The sequence below is a fragment of the Protopterus annectens genome, chromosome 10.part0 (genome assembly GCF_019279795.1).
Source record: "Protopterus annectens isolate FY-2018-M chromosome 10.part0, PAN1.0, whole genome shotgun sequence".
Classification (NCBI taxonomy): domain Eukaryota; kingdom Metazoa; phylum Chordata; order Ceratodontiformes; family Protopteridae; genus Protopterus; species Protopterus annectens.
Window position 1 is genome coordinate 85,866,024 of NC_056744.1, and position 16,601 is coordinate 85,882,624.

The 16,601-nt window shown below is 46.6% G+C and overlaps 1 protein-coding gene across 2 annotated transcripts in view; it reads left to right on the forward strand.

Moving 5' to 3' along the window:
- The first annotated feature begins 6,199 nt into the window (after positions 1 to 6,199).
- The window catches only part of LOC122812966 (phosphatidylinositol transfer protein beta isoform-like), a 131,109-nt gene continuing 120,707 nt past the window's right edge, over positions 6,200 to 16,601 (forward strand). For both annotated transcript variants that reach the window (XM_044085056.1, XM_044085057.1), the window contains exon 1: positions 6,200 to 6,307. In XM_044085056.1, coding sequence (XP_043940991.1) covers positions 6,242 to 6,307 — 66 coding nt within the window. In that variant the 5' untranslated portion in view covers positions 6,200 to 6,241. The remainder of the gene's footprint in view (positions 6,308 to 16,601) is intronic.

The window sequence follows — 16,601 nt, forward strand, 5'->3', positions numbered from 1 at the left end:
CTAGCCATAGGATTACCCTGGCATAGTGCCACCCGACAGAGCCACTGGTGTTATCCCTGGGGTGAATTTTCTGTTTCCCATCCACTCATCAAGATTTCTCTTTGAGGGTCAGAGCGGTGCTCTGCTTGACATGTATGGGAAGTCTGTTCCATAGCATGGACAATGTCTGGGTTATGAACCTGTCCCTCCAGCATGTTCTGTTAATTGTAGTAATGAGGTGGAGGTCTCTGGAGCGTGTGGTGCGGAGGGTTGAGATTTCTTTAGATGTAGCATTTCTAACAGACCTGGGTCAGACATGGCTTTATAAGTCAAGCAGAGATCGCCTCTAAGTAGGCGATGTGAGACTGAGAATAGTTGGAGTTCTTTGAGCCTGTCCCTATAGGACAAGTGTTTAAGGCCTAGGATCCTCTTTCTGAGGTACTTTGCAGCCTCTGCAGTTGTTGCAGGTGTCTAGTGAGGTACATTGTACTCGTTGACTGCCCTAATGAGGGAAGAGTAGAGGGAGACAATGACCTCTTTCTTCCTGGATGCAAAACCCTTAGTAATGAGATGTGCCACACAGGACTTTCTGGCCACAGTGGCAGTGTGGTGATCAAAAGAGAGGTTGCTGTCAACCTGTGTTCCCAGATCTCTTATAATGTCTTCTGTGTTCAGTGGAACCATCAGTGTGGTAATTCATGGGAAACCGGGTTTTTCCCAAAGGGGATGACGACACATTTTTTGAAATTGAGCTTAAGGCCATGGTTCTGACACCAGTCGTTGGCCATAGTGAAGCCATTCTGTAGGATGTCAGCATCACTTGGGGAGTTAATAGCAGCTCCCAACTTGCAATAGTCTGCGAACTTTGTCAGCCAGAGTCCCTTCGTGTTGGCCTGGACTTTAGAGAAGTAGATAAACAGGAGAGGACCCAGGACCGAACCCTGTGGGACTCCACTCATGACTAATCGGCAGTCTGACTTGGAGTCTGCTACTTTCACACGGTGGGTTTCTATCTGTAAGCCAGTTTGAAACCCACCTAGTGATGTAGGGGTTGATGCCAAGCTTAGTGAGTTCTTTTATGATTCCTGAGTGAGGAATGATATCCAAAGCCTTGGCTAGATCAAGGTAGGCTGTATGAATCATCTTGCCTTCATCCACCGCTCTGGTGACTGACTCAAAGAAGTCTGACCAAGTTAAGCAGGCATGATCTACCTTTCGAAAAACCAAACTGTGTGGGATTCAGAGTTTGGGGATTCCCTATATCCTTGTTTATTAGGTCCATGATGATGTGTTCCATAGCTTTGCATGTCAGACTTGTCAGGCTAATGGGAGTGATAGTTCCCAGGGTCTGTAGTCGCTCCTGCTTTGTGGAGAGGTGATAACTGTAGCAGTGTGCCATTCAGCAGGGGCAAAGCCTGAGGTGAGGCTGTGATTGATCAGAGCACACAAGTGAGGTGCCAGTTTACTCTGTAGTTCATGTAGAGCACAACCAGGGATATTGTCATGCCCCATAGAAGCTGTATTTTTGGCCTTGGACAGTGCTGTTTTAACCTGTGCAGCAGTAATACTGGGTGCCTGGCAATCTACAGCAATCTACTGGTATTGTGATTAGTCCTTTGGGGGGAGAGGGGGAGTAAATTATGCCTGAATCTGTCAGCCAGTATACTGGCAATATCGGTTGGCTCTGTATAGGAGGTACCATTTTGCAGTAGCTCAGAGCAAATCTGGGCATTGCCGTGGAGATTCTTTACATAACTCTAGAAGGCCTTGTGGTTGTCTTTACGATCTGCTGCAATTCTGTTTTCATACCTAGCTTTAGAGGATTTGATGAGGGATCTCAACTTTTTGTTGAGGCAGATGAGGAAGTTTTTCCAGTCTTGGGACTTCACCTTATTCCGCATCAGTTTCCTCCTCCTGTTGTAGAGTTTGTTTATGGCAGGGGATGGGATCACCAGATTTTCTTTTTTTTTGGAGGAGAGTGTCTTGGTTCTGTTGGGTATGACGAGAGCCATGCATTTGTGTAAGTGTTCGTACAGTGCATTGGTGTATGATTCTGTAGTCATGCAATTATTCTCCATTTACATGGGTGCCATGAAGTTAACCACCTCTGTTTTTAGGATCCCAAAGTTAGCTTTGGAGAAGCTTTTCATGGTGGTTACCTTTGCTGGGGGGTAGGAGGGATGTGGATTTCCAAGGTGATTAGTTTGTGGTCGGATCTAACCAGGGAGGAGCTGACTGTTGGTGTAGAGCAATGGTCGCCCATGTTAGTAATGACCAGGTCAAGGATGTTGCTACCTCTAGTGGTGGTAAGAATGAGTTGGTCCAGGACATTGGAATTAATGAACTCCAAGAAACGTTGGGCAAGTGTATTGGTTCTTGAGTAGTTTACCCAGTTAATGGAGGGCTAGTTGAAGTCACCTGGTAAGAGAGTGTTAGATTGGAGCCTAATATTCTCCAGGGTACTTAGGAACGTGGAGTGCGAGTCTTGGGACATGGTTGGGGACCTATAACAGGCTATGACCTGAATCGCTGTCTTACCCAGTGTTAGCCTCACCCGAAGTATCTCTGATGCTTTGTTGGGCTACCAGTCTGGAAGTGTGTGCATCCTTTATGAATATGAAGACACCACTGCCTTTGGATCTTCGGTCTAAGTTCTGGGGCCGAAAGGTGTGGAATGAGTTATAGCCTGGTAGTGCAGGGGTGCTTTCTGCTGCCTTGAGCCAGGTCTCAGTTACAGTACAAATGTCAATATTCTCCATTTTAAGGAGTGCCTTGAGCGAGTGCATTTTGAGATTTAGACTGCAAGCGTTGAGCAACATGACCCTCAGATTGCATTTGTTTGTAGCTGTTACGGTGGTAATTTGGTCTTTGGAACATCACCTAAAAAAGGCACTATAGGGGTGCTCAGTGGCTTCCATTTTGCCACCTTATGATACCTTTACATGTATAAAGAGCTACCTTTCTGGGGACATTTTCCTGAACACAGCACAAGTAAAAATACTTTAGAAGCACCACGTTCTCTGACATTGCAAATGAAAAGTAATTTATAGCTTTTTGATTTTGAAAGAGAGAGAGTTTTTTCATCTCCTATTTATTTCTCAGTCCTGACCAACTTTTCCTTGCAGCCTAGTTTTGTCTGTGATTTTTATTTATTGATATTTGATTGCTGGGAAGTCCAAGTGGGAAGATCCCATTTTCAGCAGAGGCCTGGGAAGAAAAGCTCCAAAGTATTAAAGATATTTTAAGAACAACAATTTTACGATCTTCAAAAATAAAACAAAATGCCTCTACAGTTTAAGTAATTTGACTCAAGTTAGACATAATATAACAGTCTTGGTTTAAAATAGGTGCAAGTTGTATGACAACGATTTAAGATCTAGAGAAGTTTTAGCTGATTTAAAGAAATTAAAGGTAGGTTAGTATAATACAGGAATTGCAATATGAAGTGAGAGAACAAACAGGGTTGTGGCATATTTAGATGGCCAGGAGATAGAAATGGATTGAAGTTAGGAAGTGAGTGAAAAAGGGAGAGTAAGGAATTGTAAGAAATAACTAGGTCCTTGTTTACATTTAGGGATATAGTTTATTTTGGTGTTGAGCAAGAACAGACAGATTTTGGCATGGAAGCTTTTCAGAATGATTTTAAAGGACTTGGAGGGTATCCATCTGACAGATATAGGTAAGAAGTCCCAGGCCTTATTGTATGAGTACAAACCATGCCCAGCAGGTTTGATATGCCTGGACTGTACGATAGCTTAGCCTTTTGGTTGGGCTAGGTTTTGACGTGCAAAAAGACAGCATAACAAGTGTGTTTTGGCAGTTTCTGTGCTGTTGTAGGTTTAGATTGTTAGTAAAGCTTTTGTCACCCACCATGAAGGCACAGTGGTACCAGATAGGGGCAACTTTTACATGCAGTTAGTTGGTGACTAGCAAGGTCTGACTGGTTAGCTTGTGCATTGCCAATGACTGGCTTTTTTAGCTGTCATGGCTGTAGACCTGAGCTGGATCATGCATATTGAGGTGTTGCTTAACGTGTAAGCAGCCAGCCTTAACCAAGGAGCTGCTTGTCCTTCTCATTGCTACTGTTGTGAAATGTTTTGCCAGTGTATGCACTCTGAGGTGCTTTTTAGTTACTGAGAAGGACTAATGTTTGTCATCTGTGGTGAATACCTTACAGATTTTCTCCGTAATTTAATACAGCTTTGCATTTGGTTGTAGAAATCCTGGAGAGAACAAATTCAGTGGTGATGCTGGTGGAGCACATGTTTAGGAAAGTGGACGACCTGTAACAGAAATGTGGCCTCTAAAGATGACTGGTGTGACTAGGGTTCACATATTCTTGGTGTGGGTGTATTGCTTCTGATAAGGAAATTACTGGGATGATCACTCATTTCACTGCTTCATTGAGCACTCTACGTTGAGTTTTATAGTTTGAAATGTTATTTAGACTTGGATTTGCACTGTTAATTGTGGTTTATTTTTTTGATTTGCTTAGCTAACGTGGTTTATTTTTTCTTTCCTCATGTTTATGCACATTTGGCTTGCTGCTGCTCATATGCCATTCATTTTGGACTTTTCAGTTGTTACAGTAAGTAGTTTTTTGTCCTACTTTTGTCTTTCCTCATGCTTTGGTTATGTTTGAAGTCTTTGGGCTGTGTGTATACAAGAACCAAGTATTCTGCCAGAATATTTCCATACTTCAGGTAACACTCAAAGCATCCTGGAATTCCAGTTGGTGACAGCAGTTGTTGCCTTTTAAAATTAAAAATTTATTTTTGGCGGGAGGGGGGAGTGGTCTCCCATGAGTTAAGTATGACATGTCTTTATCTGTGTCATCAGGAGTTTAATTCAGGTGGGTTCATGCATTATGGGATCGTAGACCTGCCAGAGCAGAAGAGCATTCTGGTTGCATCGTGCTGTGGTAAAACACTCCAAGGCACAGATATGAGTTGGAGGGCTGACAGTATTAAGTTGTCCCGCCCATCTTGCCCAACAGCACCACCCTCACCAGACAAGCTTCCTGTTCTGTTGATTCTTTATTTTCCGTACTAAATCTTTTTTTTTTTTCCTTTATTTTTAGTTTTCACTGTGTAGGTACCCGTACTTGCTAACTTTTGTCCCTCCTTCCTCCGTTGGGATTGCTCAAAACTGACTTGACTGTGTGTGCTCTAGGAGGGAACATTTGTCACATTGCTAAATTGTACCACTACTTGTACCTTTCTTCCCTTCCCTCCCTTCCTTTTACATGGGTTTTCTGTGCTCTAGGAGGGAACATTTGTCACATTGCTAAATTGTACCACTACTTGTACCTTTCTTCCCTTCCCTCCCTTCCTTTTACATGGGTTTTCTGTGCTGCTTTGCCTAGACCTGGCTGCTGGAGTCTGCATATTGACATATGTCTTCCATTATGCCTGGTGCAGCTTCAGCCTTTACAAGGGAAAATGTTAGTTCTCGCCACCTTTTTTGTTGCCTCTCTCAGTTCTGTTTTCTGATATTGGGCCCCTTTCTTCGGTCTCTTTTAAGACTTGGGTCATCAGTTTTGTTCATAGTGTGCTTGTGTATTGGCTGGACTATTTTTATGGGCTGCTCAGTGTCCAGTTATGAATTGCTGCCATTACTTGTCGTTTGGTGTCTCATTTCTTGTGGACTTGAGTGCTTCACAGCTTAGTGTATAGATGTTCTCAAATACACAGGCTGACACACAGATTGTGTGTACATATATGCGCATGCATATGTATATGTCTGTGTGTGGGATCACTACTAAATCCCGAATACTTACATTACCGAAGACCGGAATCCCGAGACCAGATAACCGAAAGACCAGAAATGCAAATTTTGAAATACCGAACACTACACTAAACACACACACACCTTGGTCACAACACACACTTACACACACGCTAAAGCTCCTAACCAACACAACCAAACATAGATACATACCTAACCTCCTGACATCTCCATACTTCACCATTTTAAAATTCGTGTTTCTGGTCTTCCAGTCTTGGTTATCTGGTCTCTGGATTCCAGTCTTCGGTAATAATTTGTGTGTGCATATATGTGTGTGTGTATGTATGTATATATATATATATATATATATATATATATATATATATATATACACACACACACATGCACACTTGTTTCACATCTGCATATATTGCATGGACATTTTGTGTATGTCTGTAGATGTGTATAGTATATTGTGATATTGTCCATTTATACGTTCAGTCTTTTTTCTCCTTCCTTTATAACAAATGAATATATGAAAGATGATTTTTTCATCAAAATTGAAACGTGGCACAAACCGGATATGGGGGAAAATAATAATGTAAGTACCATGTCTGTGGCTTTTACTGTTTACTAGTTTTTGTCCCATCAGTGACTTACTGATTTGCATTTGACAGCTGAACACTTGTTTTCTTTTTTGAATTGACTAAGTCTTCACTGTACGATACATTGCACTGCTTTTGATACAAGTGGCAGACACAGCTTTCATAGGAAAGAATTGCTTCAGCCTTTCTATAAGTGGCTCATTTGCCTAGCTGTCCGAGGAACTGTTCATTTTCCACTCTTTCCTTTTCCTCCAACTCTCCCTCTTCACTGCTGTGTATTCTGTCATGTCTGCTGTGGTGTGAAAGATAAGTATGTTTTTATCTTGCCATGGTACTCAACTGCCTAAGCAGCTGAGATGTCTTGTGTACTTGCAAGCAGTGAGGACCTCTGGCTTCAGTAGGGTAGTAGGCTAGCAAATGGATTGACTGGTTCAGGTAAGACTGCATAGCTACTGTAAGCTTAAAGAATGGGTTAGTCTTAAGGTAAACTCCCTTTAAATAATGACAAGGTTAGGATGGCCTGAGCCTTCTGTTCTTTTAGCAAATTAACACTCACCAGGAGCATTTTGTAAAACCTTTTGTATGTCAACATATATTGTAAGCAGCATCTCTTTCAAACCTTTAAACTGTGTTTTAGTTAAAGCAATGATACAGTAAAACAAAATGCACTTACCTTCTAACCATCAAACTAAGCATTTTGTGAGGGGTGTCCTATCACCCATCTGCATACCCACTCCAGGGTTGCATCAGTGTTAAAAAAAAGTTATGCATATATTTGATGTTATGTAGTCCAATCTTGCCTACATTCTTACCCGTGGGTTCGGAGCCGAATATTGGCTCTTACTCGGCCAAACCTTTTTAGCTCGAAGTCTTCTATTGGCTGGGCTAAGAAGGTATCCCATGCTGCACTGCTCCATATCCCCAGATCTCGTTTGCCGCTCGTGTAGCTTGGACATTGTCTCGCTGTTGGCTGTGGCTAAGTACCCTTTTTTCTAATTCTTCTTGAGAGAATTCACTGAAAACAAAAGCTATTTTAATAGCTAATGTTGTCTATCTCGCCTTCATTCTTGCTGGATGGGTTCGGAGCCGATCCTCTGCTCTGACTTGGCCAATACTAAAGCTCGAGAGCTAATTCCACTGGCTCGAGGCTCCCCTATATCCCGCAATGCTAGGCGGTAACTACCCAGATCTCGTTTGCCGCTTAGCTGACGAGGTGCTTTTCTACCGGCTCTGGCAGGTTAGTGGAAAATATTTTCTATTTTCACAAATCTTTAGATCCCTATTATTTACCTTAGAGAATTAAAACTAAAAGTTGTACTATTTCATTAGCTCGACCCTCTTTTGCCCATAATCCCTTCCTTTATTCCCCTTTAACTTTAGGCCCCTTCCCCTCCTTCTCCTAGTCCTTTAGTGTGACTGGAAATTAATATTTTTTTCTTAAAGACCTGTGTGTGTGTGTGTGTGTGTGTGTGTGTGTGTGTGTGTGTGTGTGTGTGTGTGTGTGTGTGTGTGTGTGTGTGTGTGTGTGTGTGTGTGTGTGTGTGTGTGGTGTGTGTGTGGTGTGTGTGTTAGGCCTTTAGTATGTCTAAGGACTCCAAGGTCTCGGCCTTCAAGAAGTGTGACTCGTGCTGTCAGAAAATGTCTCTGACAGACTGTCACACTTCTTGTGTGTATTGCTTGGGACCTTTGCACCTGCAGGACTCATGTGCTGTGTGCCATGGTTTCAGCCCTAGAGTCCTGCAGGAATGCAAAAATAAATTGATTTTGCGTGGCTTGTTAAAGCCTGAAGGCCCCCCGACCCAGTCTGTGTTGGGGAAGCCTTCCAAGACTTCCAGACAGTCGTCTCTGGCTTCTGAGCGGTCCTCTGGAAGCATCAAAACTGCTTCGACATCGGCTCCGGCTGGAGCCGATGTTTCCAAGCCTCATACTGTTACCTAGGCTCCGCCTGGAGCCGAGGCTGATAAGACTCAGTTGGCTCCGATACTCTTATCGGAGCAACCTTCGAGGAAGAGGTCTAGGTCCCCCTCCATCAGCTCCGTTCACTCGGCACCGGGATCCCCTCTTCTTTCGGAACGGAGCCATAGATCACATTCCTCGTGGTCTTCCAGGCTATCTGACCACGATTTACAAAGGGTAGTGAGTAGACTTCTCAAGTCCGAGGCACTGGCCCAAATGCTGCATAGCCCGACAACAGTCAGCGGCTATTTCTGTCCCTCAATGTGTTCCTCCTCCGACTCTTTTGAGTTCGGAGCCAGGGCTCATCGGAGCCGTGACTGTCGGCGCGTCGGAACCGATACCTTCCTTTTCGGCTCAGTCTGCTCCGATCTCCTCTTTGGAGGGATCTCGGCGCCGAGCTTCCCTCATCGGCTCTGAGGGGGCAAGTGGCATCGGACCCTTGTCTGACCCTGCTCTCCCTCTCTGGGCTTCGGCGCTGGTGAATTCTGCTCCGACATCGGCCTCGGAGCCGTCCCCGTCGGTGCCGGGGGGTCCTTGTCTCTTCGGAGCGGGGACCTCCAGCCTTGCCCGATAGGGGTGCCTTCGAGGTCATGCGGAGCGTGCTAGAACCAGTGTCTGCCCCACAGTCGGCTCCGTCAGCCCCTCCATCTTCAGTGTCTGCGGTGATTTCTACCCACCCCCTTGCATCAGACCGCAGAGAGCCAACTCCTCAAGTTTCCCCATTGGGAATTTCCTCCTCTTCCAAGGCCTCTCCTGACTCGGTAGGAGAACCCCCTAGGAAGAGGCAGTGTAAGAGTAAGCACATTGACTCCCCTGAGTCTATCACCTCTGACACTGACTTAGAGGAATCTGAAGGTTCCCCTCGATCCCCCTCTGAGGATGTCTCCTTTGCTGACATCCTTGAGATCCTGAAACAGAGGGGGAACTGGCCAGCCCTTAACCCTTCAGAGGATGAGTCCGTGTACCTTGAGGTGTTCGACTCTCACCCTTCCACCTCCTGGGTGTCCCCTCCTTTTGACCCCCTTATGGAAGTGGTGGCAAGGAAGGCCTGGAAGGCCCCTGATTCAGTGGAACCCACCCCGAGGAGGCCGTCAAAGTTTATTACTGTCCCTAAAGATAAAGACTTTTTATCTAAAGGTGTCCCCGTCGATGCCATGGTGGTGGCCGCGGCCACTAAGGAGGAGTTAGCCGATCCTTTGGTACCTGTCCATCCTCCTAATAAGGAATCTAGGACCATGGACAGGTACGGTAAGCGGATGTTCTCATCAGCGACCTTTTCGATGCGGTCGCTGAACTACTTATGTCACTTCACTCGTCTCCAGAGAGATTTACTCAAGGATATTTGTGAAGCGATAAAGGATCCAACTGCTGAGGGGTTCCAAGACAGAATGAACTCCCAGTTGGCAACCCTGAACTCCATCGTTAACTCCTCCATGCGGCTCATCTCATATGCTGCGGATGGGGCGAGTAGAGCCGCAGGCACAGGCGTTGCCTTACGACATCACGCCTGGATGCGGCTGTGCAACTTTGCGGACCCTTTCAAGGCGTCCTTCACCAATTCCCCCTTTGATGGATCATCCTTGTTTGGTCCTAAGGTGAAGGATACATTGACTAGGTGCGAGGTGGAAGGTAAGACTCTCTCTGCCGTGAGAGTCCGTTTTTCTACCCCTTCTAGGCATTATCCCAAAGGTCAGAGGGGAGGGAAAATGTGGTTATGCAAACAAACCCAGGGAGTCTCATCTGACTCACAAGGTCGATTCCCCTCTAGAGGCAGAGGGGGAAATAACAATAGATGCCGCCCTAGAGGCAGAGGAGGTCCGCAAAACCAGGGTAGCAGAGAAACTTTCTCTGAACCCTTTCAGCATCCCTGAGGAGCTGCCCGGCTGTCCACCTTCGGAGGCAGTCGGGGGAAGATTATCCCTGTACCCAAAAGCCTGGCTTTCCCTTACACAAGACAAATGGGTACAGTCGATCATGTCCGAGGGTTAAAAAATTCCCTTTATTCACATTCCATCCCAATCCAAAGGATCCCTTCCAGACGTTCCACCCAGTCTAAGGGAACAAGCAGCACTAGAAATTTCAAAGCTGCTATCAAAAAGAGCTATCCAATCAGTCCCAGCAGACCAACAAGGATCCGGAATCTACTCCAAATTCTTTTTGGTACCAAAAAAAACAGGGGACTGGAGACTCATACTGGATCTCAGCAACTTAAACAAGTATGTCAGGAAAACAAAGTTCCGGATGGTCACGCTACAGTCCATTCTACCCTTCCTGGGTCAGGACAATTGGATGTGCTCGATAGATCTTCAGGACGCGTACTACCATATCAAGATGAACAGACGCTCCAGGAGATTTCTCTGCTTCAGGCTGGGAGCCAGTCACTACCAGTTCAGAGCCCTGCCCTTTGGTCTCACTACAGCCCCCCGAGTGTTTACCAAGTGCATGGCAGTGGTCGTGGCTCACTTGAGACGTCAAGGATTCCAGGTGTTTCCATATTTAGACTACTGGCTCCTTACTGCCACCACCAGACATCAACTACTTCTATCCAGAGACTTCACTATCCAAACTTGCCAAGCTCTAGGCATTTCAATAAATTTCGAAAAATCTGCCTTGTCAATCTATTACCTTTATAGGCGCCACCTTAGACACATTCAATCTTTCAGCCAGACTTGCAGAGCAAAGAGTGTCAGACATCCGCAAGCAAGTTTACCTTCTCTTACAATGCAACAGTCAGAGCCAGACTAGTTTTGACTGTATTAGGACTCATGGCAGCAGCTATCCCCCTTCTCCCCTTAGCTCGCTTCCACATGAGGATCCTCCAATGGATGCTGTTTACTCAATGGTCCTTCCAACTGCTCCCGATGTCCCACACCATATTGATAACTCAATCAAGCAAGAATCAACTGTCTTGGTGGATCACATCACCTCAGGTTCTCCAAGGAAGACCCTTCACTCACCCCCCCCAGTCGCCACGTTGACAACAGACTCCTCCCTGATCGGGTGGGGGGGGGGCATTATCAGGGCAGGACAGTCCAGAGCACGTGGCAACCTTTCGAGTGCCACTTGCACATAAATGTCTTAGAGATGAGAGCAGTGCGTTGCAAGCCCTTCACGACTCTTCCCACAGGGACTATTGCAATTCAGACGGACAACATGTCCGTAGTGTGGTACATCAACAAACAAGGCGGAACCAGATCATACCCCTTATGTCGAGAGGCAGTCAGACTTTGGCAATGGGCGATCTCTTCTCAGCGTTTTCTGGTAGCAACGCACATTCCCGGGAAGTCCCGACGTAATTGCAGACAAGTTGAGCAGGGCAATTCTCATGCACCACGAGTGGTCTCCGAAGAAATCTGTACTGGAAGAAGTGTTCCAAAGATGGGGCCAGCCTTGCTGCGATCTTTTTGCTACTCCCCAAAACGGCAAGTGTCACAACTTCTTCCTGTTTCCAGGCCATCCCACCAGAGACGCTCTAGTCCACGATTGGCCCCGGGGACTTCTGTATGCTTTTCCCCTTTTCCACTGATAACTAATTCAGAAAGCCATTGCTTTAAGAGTGACAATGATCCTCATTGCCCTTTACTGGCCTCGACAGATATGGTTTCCGTTCCTTCATCGTTACCTTTTGGAGCAGCCTTGGCATCTGGACCCAGTGCCAGATCTGTTGACCCACCATTCGGGCCAGCTGCACCAATCTCTTCATTCTCTCAACCTCACAGCGTGGTTTCTCCGATTCCGACCTTAGCCAGGCTTCCCTTTATATCTCGCTCGGTCCGAGATATCTTGATAGCCTCTCATAAATCTTCTACCCGGAAGATTTATAATAGCAAATGGAAAAGCTTCTCCTTTTGGGCAACATCAAAAAATATAGATCCCTTCACTGCACCTATCCAGTCTGTTCTAGACCTTCTAGCAGAACTCTTTCATTTAGGCTCTTCTTCATCTACCATTAGAGCTGCTATATCTAATTATCATGTAGGTGTCTCAGAGTCTAGCATCATGGCTCACAAGCTCTGCAAAGCCTTTTTAAGGGGCGTTTTTCTTCTCAAACCTCCAATCAAAGATCCCCCGCCTCAATGGGATCTGAACTTGGTTCTGGCATCCTTAATCCTTCCCCCTTTCGAACCAGCGGCATCATGTTCTCTGAAGTTGCTTTCATGGAAGACACTTTTTCTGGTAGCCATAACTTCAGCGAGAAGGGTATCTGAACTCCATGCTCTGTGCAGTCGTCCTCCTTACTTAGTGTTTCACAAAGATAGGGTATCCCTCCGTACTAATCCATCCTTTTTACCTAAGGTTTCCTCTCAAACAAACCTAAACCAAATGATTGATCTCCCCATCTTTTTCCCTAACTATTCCAACAGGTCAAAACAAAAGCTACATTTTCTGGATGTTCACCGCCAACTTAGATCTTATTTAGACAGGACTAAACAATTCAGGAAATCTGATCCGCATACGATAGAAAAAGCTGAAGGGAAATTGGGCCTTCCAGTTACTAAAGTATCCCTTTCAAGATGGCTCACCTCTACAATTACCTTCATCTATGAGATCAGACATCAAAAACTACCTTCAAGATTTTGAGCTCATTCAACTAGGGCATTAGCTACATCCATAGCTTTTCAGGATAGGCTGCCAATAGATTTAATTTGTGCAGCAGCCACTTGGGCTTCTCCTCATACCTTCATTTCACATTACAAATTGGATATGGCCTCCAGAAACCGTGCCAACTTTGGTTCCACTGTTCTCAAGAGTCTGTTCCGATAGGCCACCCGGGATAAGGTGCTAGGGATGCGGTCCCATCCAGCAAGAATGAAGGCGAGATAGACAACTTAACATTAAGAAGTTATGTACCTACAATAACGTTCCATGTTAGTTGTCTTCTTCTCGCCTTCTTTCTTGCGTCCCACCCTCCTTCCCCCAAGCCTGGACAGACCGATAGGAATTTATTTTGTTATCTTCCTCTGGAAGTTTTCATTCCCACACGTTCTACCACCTCTATTTCCCCTTTTGTTAGGTCTGGGATACCTTACACTCAGGTTTATATAGAGGTGGGTTACCTTTCTCCATACTGTGGAGACTAGAATTGCTTGGTCTAGCTATCAAACAAGATCTGAGTAGTTACCGCCTAGCATTGTGGGATATAGGGGAGCCTCGAGCCGGTGGAATTAGCTCTCGAGCTTTAGTATTGGCTGAGTCGGAGCCGAGGATCGGCTCCGAACCCATCCAGTAAGAAAGACTGCGAGAAGAAGACTACTAACATGGAACGTTATGGTAGGTACATAACTTCTTATTTCTTTTAGTGTTTTTTGGGCTTAACTGTTGTGTGATTGTTGTGGTATCCCGCTAGCTGTTCCAACGGGCTATGCCCGTTTCAGTTAGAGGACCTAGTCCGTCCCCGTACTTGTCTCTGTTCATTTCTTGCTTCTAAAACCGTTTAAATTAGAGGTTTTACTGTCTGTCTTGTTGTCTAAAAAAAACGTTTTAGTTAGAGGTAGTCGTCCTAGTGTGCGTCCCTTTTGACTTTGTGTGTACAGCAGTTTGTGGAGATTTTTGTTCAGCTAAGTTCCTGCGCTTGGTGTGGTGTTTTTGGTCTGTAGTGGTGTTTTCCAGTCAGGCAGTGACTTTCTCATTGGTTGGGCTTTGTGATTATTTCGAGATGTCTAAAGATTCCAAGGAGCACAGACCTTCGGGTTTTAAAAAGTGCTCTGTGTGGTTACAAGATGTCCATCACCGATGGACATTCAGTACGTTTGTCTGGGAGCAATCCACCTGCAGGAGTCCTGTAGCTTCTGCCATGCTTTTAGTCCCAGGGTGCTCCAAGAAAGAAAGAATAAGTTAATTCTGAAGGGACTCTTAAAACCCTCGTTCGAAGAGGCCATGGATTCTGCTTCCAGCTCAGTCAAAATCCACCAAGTCAAAAAAGAGATCTCCGGCTGCATCAGTCTCCTCGGAGCCACCGGAGAAAGTTATGATACTAGCTTCGACCTCCTCGGCTCCACTGTTTTCGGGGCCGCGGGAAGTGTCTGTGTTGATGGAACTGGCGTTGGCTCCAGTTATATTGGAACGTCTTCGGAGCTGATCGCCCGGTACTAGACCAGTGTCTCCTGAGAGGAGATCCAGATCTTCCCTCCCTGTCCTCCAAATCCTCAAGGACACTTTCAGATGTGGATGTCGATAGGGTGGTGCAGAGGCTCCTGCAGTCACCGGTTTTGGCTAAATTGTTCTCCACTCTGTCCCGGTCTGCTCCGGAGCCTGTCCCGTTAACCATCTTCGATTCCTCCTCTGAGTGCATCTCTGTCGTCTGAGTCGGAATGCTCTGCTCTGCGTGATGTTCCTAGGACTGTGCCGATGGCTCCACCGGGCTCATCGATGCCGACGTCAGCTCCGACCCCGTCGGATCCGTCCACGGGTTTTGAGACTCAGGATTCCTCGGTCAGGCCTTAGGGGGACACCTCGGGACACCTCTCAGTTCAGGGTCTCCTTCTCGGTGCCTCGGCTCGTGGAATCTCTGCTCCTGTCATGATCTCCGAGGCTGGCTGGTCCTCGGATTCAGGGGGGGGGGGAGGCCATGCGGAGTGCGCTGGCCAGATATTTAGCCACATCATGCGGGTCAGTCATCCTGTCCCCTACCACACTGGTGAGCGCCTCTGATCACCACCTATCAGTAGACAGCGGAGACCCAAGGCCTAATGGTACCCCCATTAGTGGCCCCAAGTTTCTGAGGGCCCCTCAGAGTTTTTGCCTGAGGAGCCCCCCAGAAAGAAAATGTGCAAGAGGAAGCACATAGACTCCCAGGATGAGTCTCTCACCTCAGATACCGACCTTGAGGAATCGGAGGGGTCCCGCAAGTCATCTTCTGATGATGTTTCTTTCTCCGACATCCTGGAGATATTGAAAACAGAGGTGACTGGCCGTCCAAAGCCCCCTGCGAGGAGGAGTCTGTCTTCCTTAAGGCCTTTGGTACTCAGCCCTCCGCCTCCTGGGTGTCTCCACCCTTCGAGCTCCTGGATTTAATTTGTCAGAGGGTGTGGGAGAACCCTGATTCTGTGGAACCCATACCCTGGAGACCCAATAAATTTGTCTGCTCCCCTGGGTAAGGAGTTTTTGTCCAAAGGAGTCCCTATGGATGCCATGGTGGTGGTGGCGGCCACTCAAAAGGAAGTAGCTGAGACTTCAACTGTCCATCTTCCTACCAAGGAGTCTAGGAATATGGACCGGTACAGAAAGCATACCCTGTCATCAGCAACCTTTACCTTACGGTCGATGAACTACACGTCTCATTTTACTCTGCTCCAGAGAGATCTCCTTAAGGAGTTAGATACTTTCACGGGTAACGTTCCTGAGGCGATGGCCCAGACTGTTAACGCCCAGGTCTCTACCCTCAACTCAATCGTTAACTCCTCCATGCGGCTCATTTCATATGCTGCCGAGGGAGCGAGCAGGGCAGCAAGCTCAGGAGTCGCCCTTAGGAGACCAGCCTGGATGCACCTTTGTCATTTCGCGGAGGCCTTCAAGTCTTCTTTCACTGACTCACCTTTTGATGGCGGTTCTTTGTTCAGAACCAAGATGAAAGACGCCCTCACTGGGTGCGAGCAAGATGGAAAGACTGTCTGCTGTAGGGGTCCGTTTTTCCCTTCCCTCTGGGCCTTACCCCAAGGCCCGGGGGGGGGGTGTGGTTCAGAAAAATCAGAGGTTCTTTCCCGGTGCACAGGGTGAGCCCCCCTCCAGAGGGGGAGGTTATTCAGGGAAATGCCACCCTAGAGGCAGAGGGGGACCCCGCAATTCGTGAGACCGCGATTCCATTCGCGGCTCTCCCTACTGTCATTCCTGATGGGATACCAGACTGCTTTTCTGGAGCCAGTCGGGGGTCGAATATCATTATACCCAGAAGCCTGGCAAAGCATCACCCAGGACCGATGGGTATTACGAATAATTTCCCGAGGTTATATCATCCCCTTTTCATCAGATCCCCATCTAGTCAGAAAAATCCCGGATGTTCCACCCAGTCAAAGGGATCACGCAGCTTCAGAGGTTTCAAAGCTGCTAGAGAAAGGAACCATCCAGCATGTCCCCTCAGACCAGATCGGATTAGGGACTTACGATTCTTTTTGGTGCCGAAAAGAACAGGAGACCTGAGACCCATATTAGATCTCAGTCAACTGAACAACTACATACAAAAGTCCAAGTTCCATATGGACACTCTATAGTCCATTTTCCCGTTGTTGGGAAAGGAAGTATGGATGTGCTCCATATACCTCAAGGATGCTTACTATCGTATTAAAATGGACAGGGCATCCAGGAGTCACCTACGCTTCCGGCTGGGAGCCAGTCATT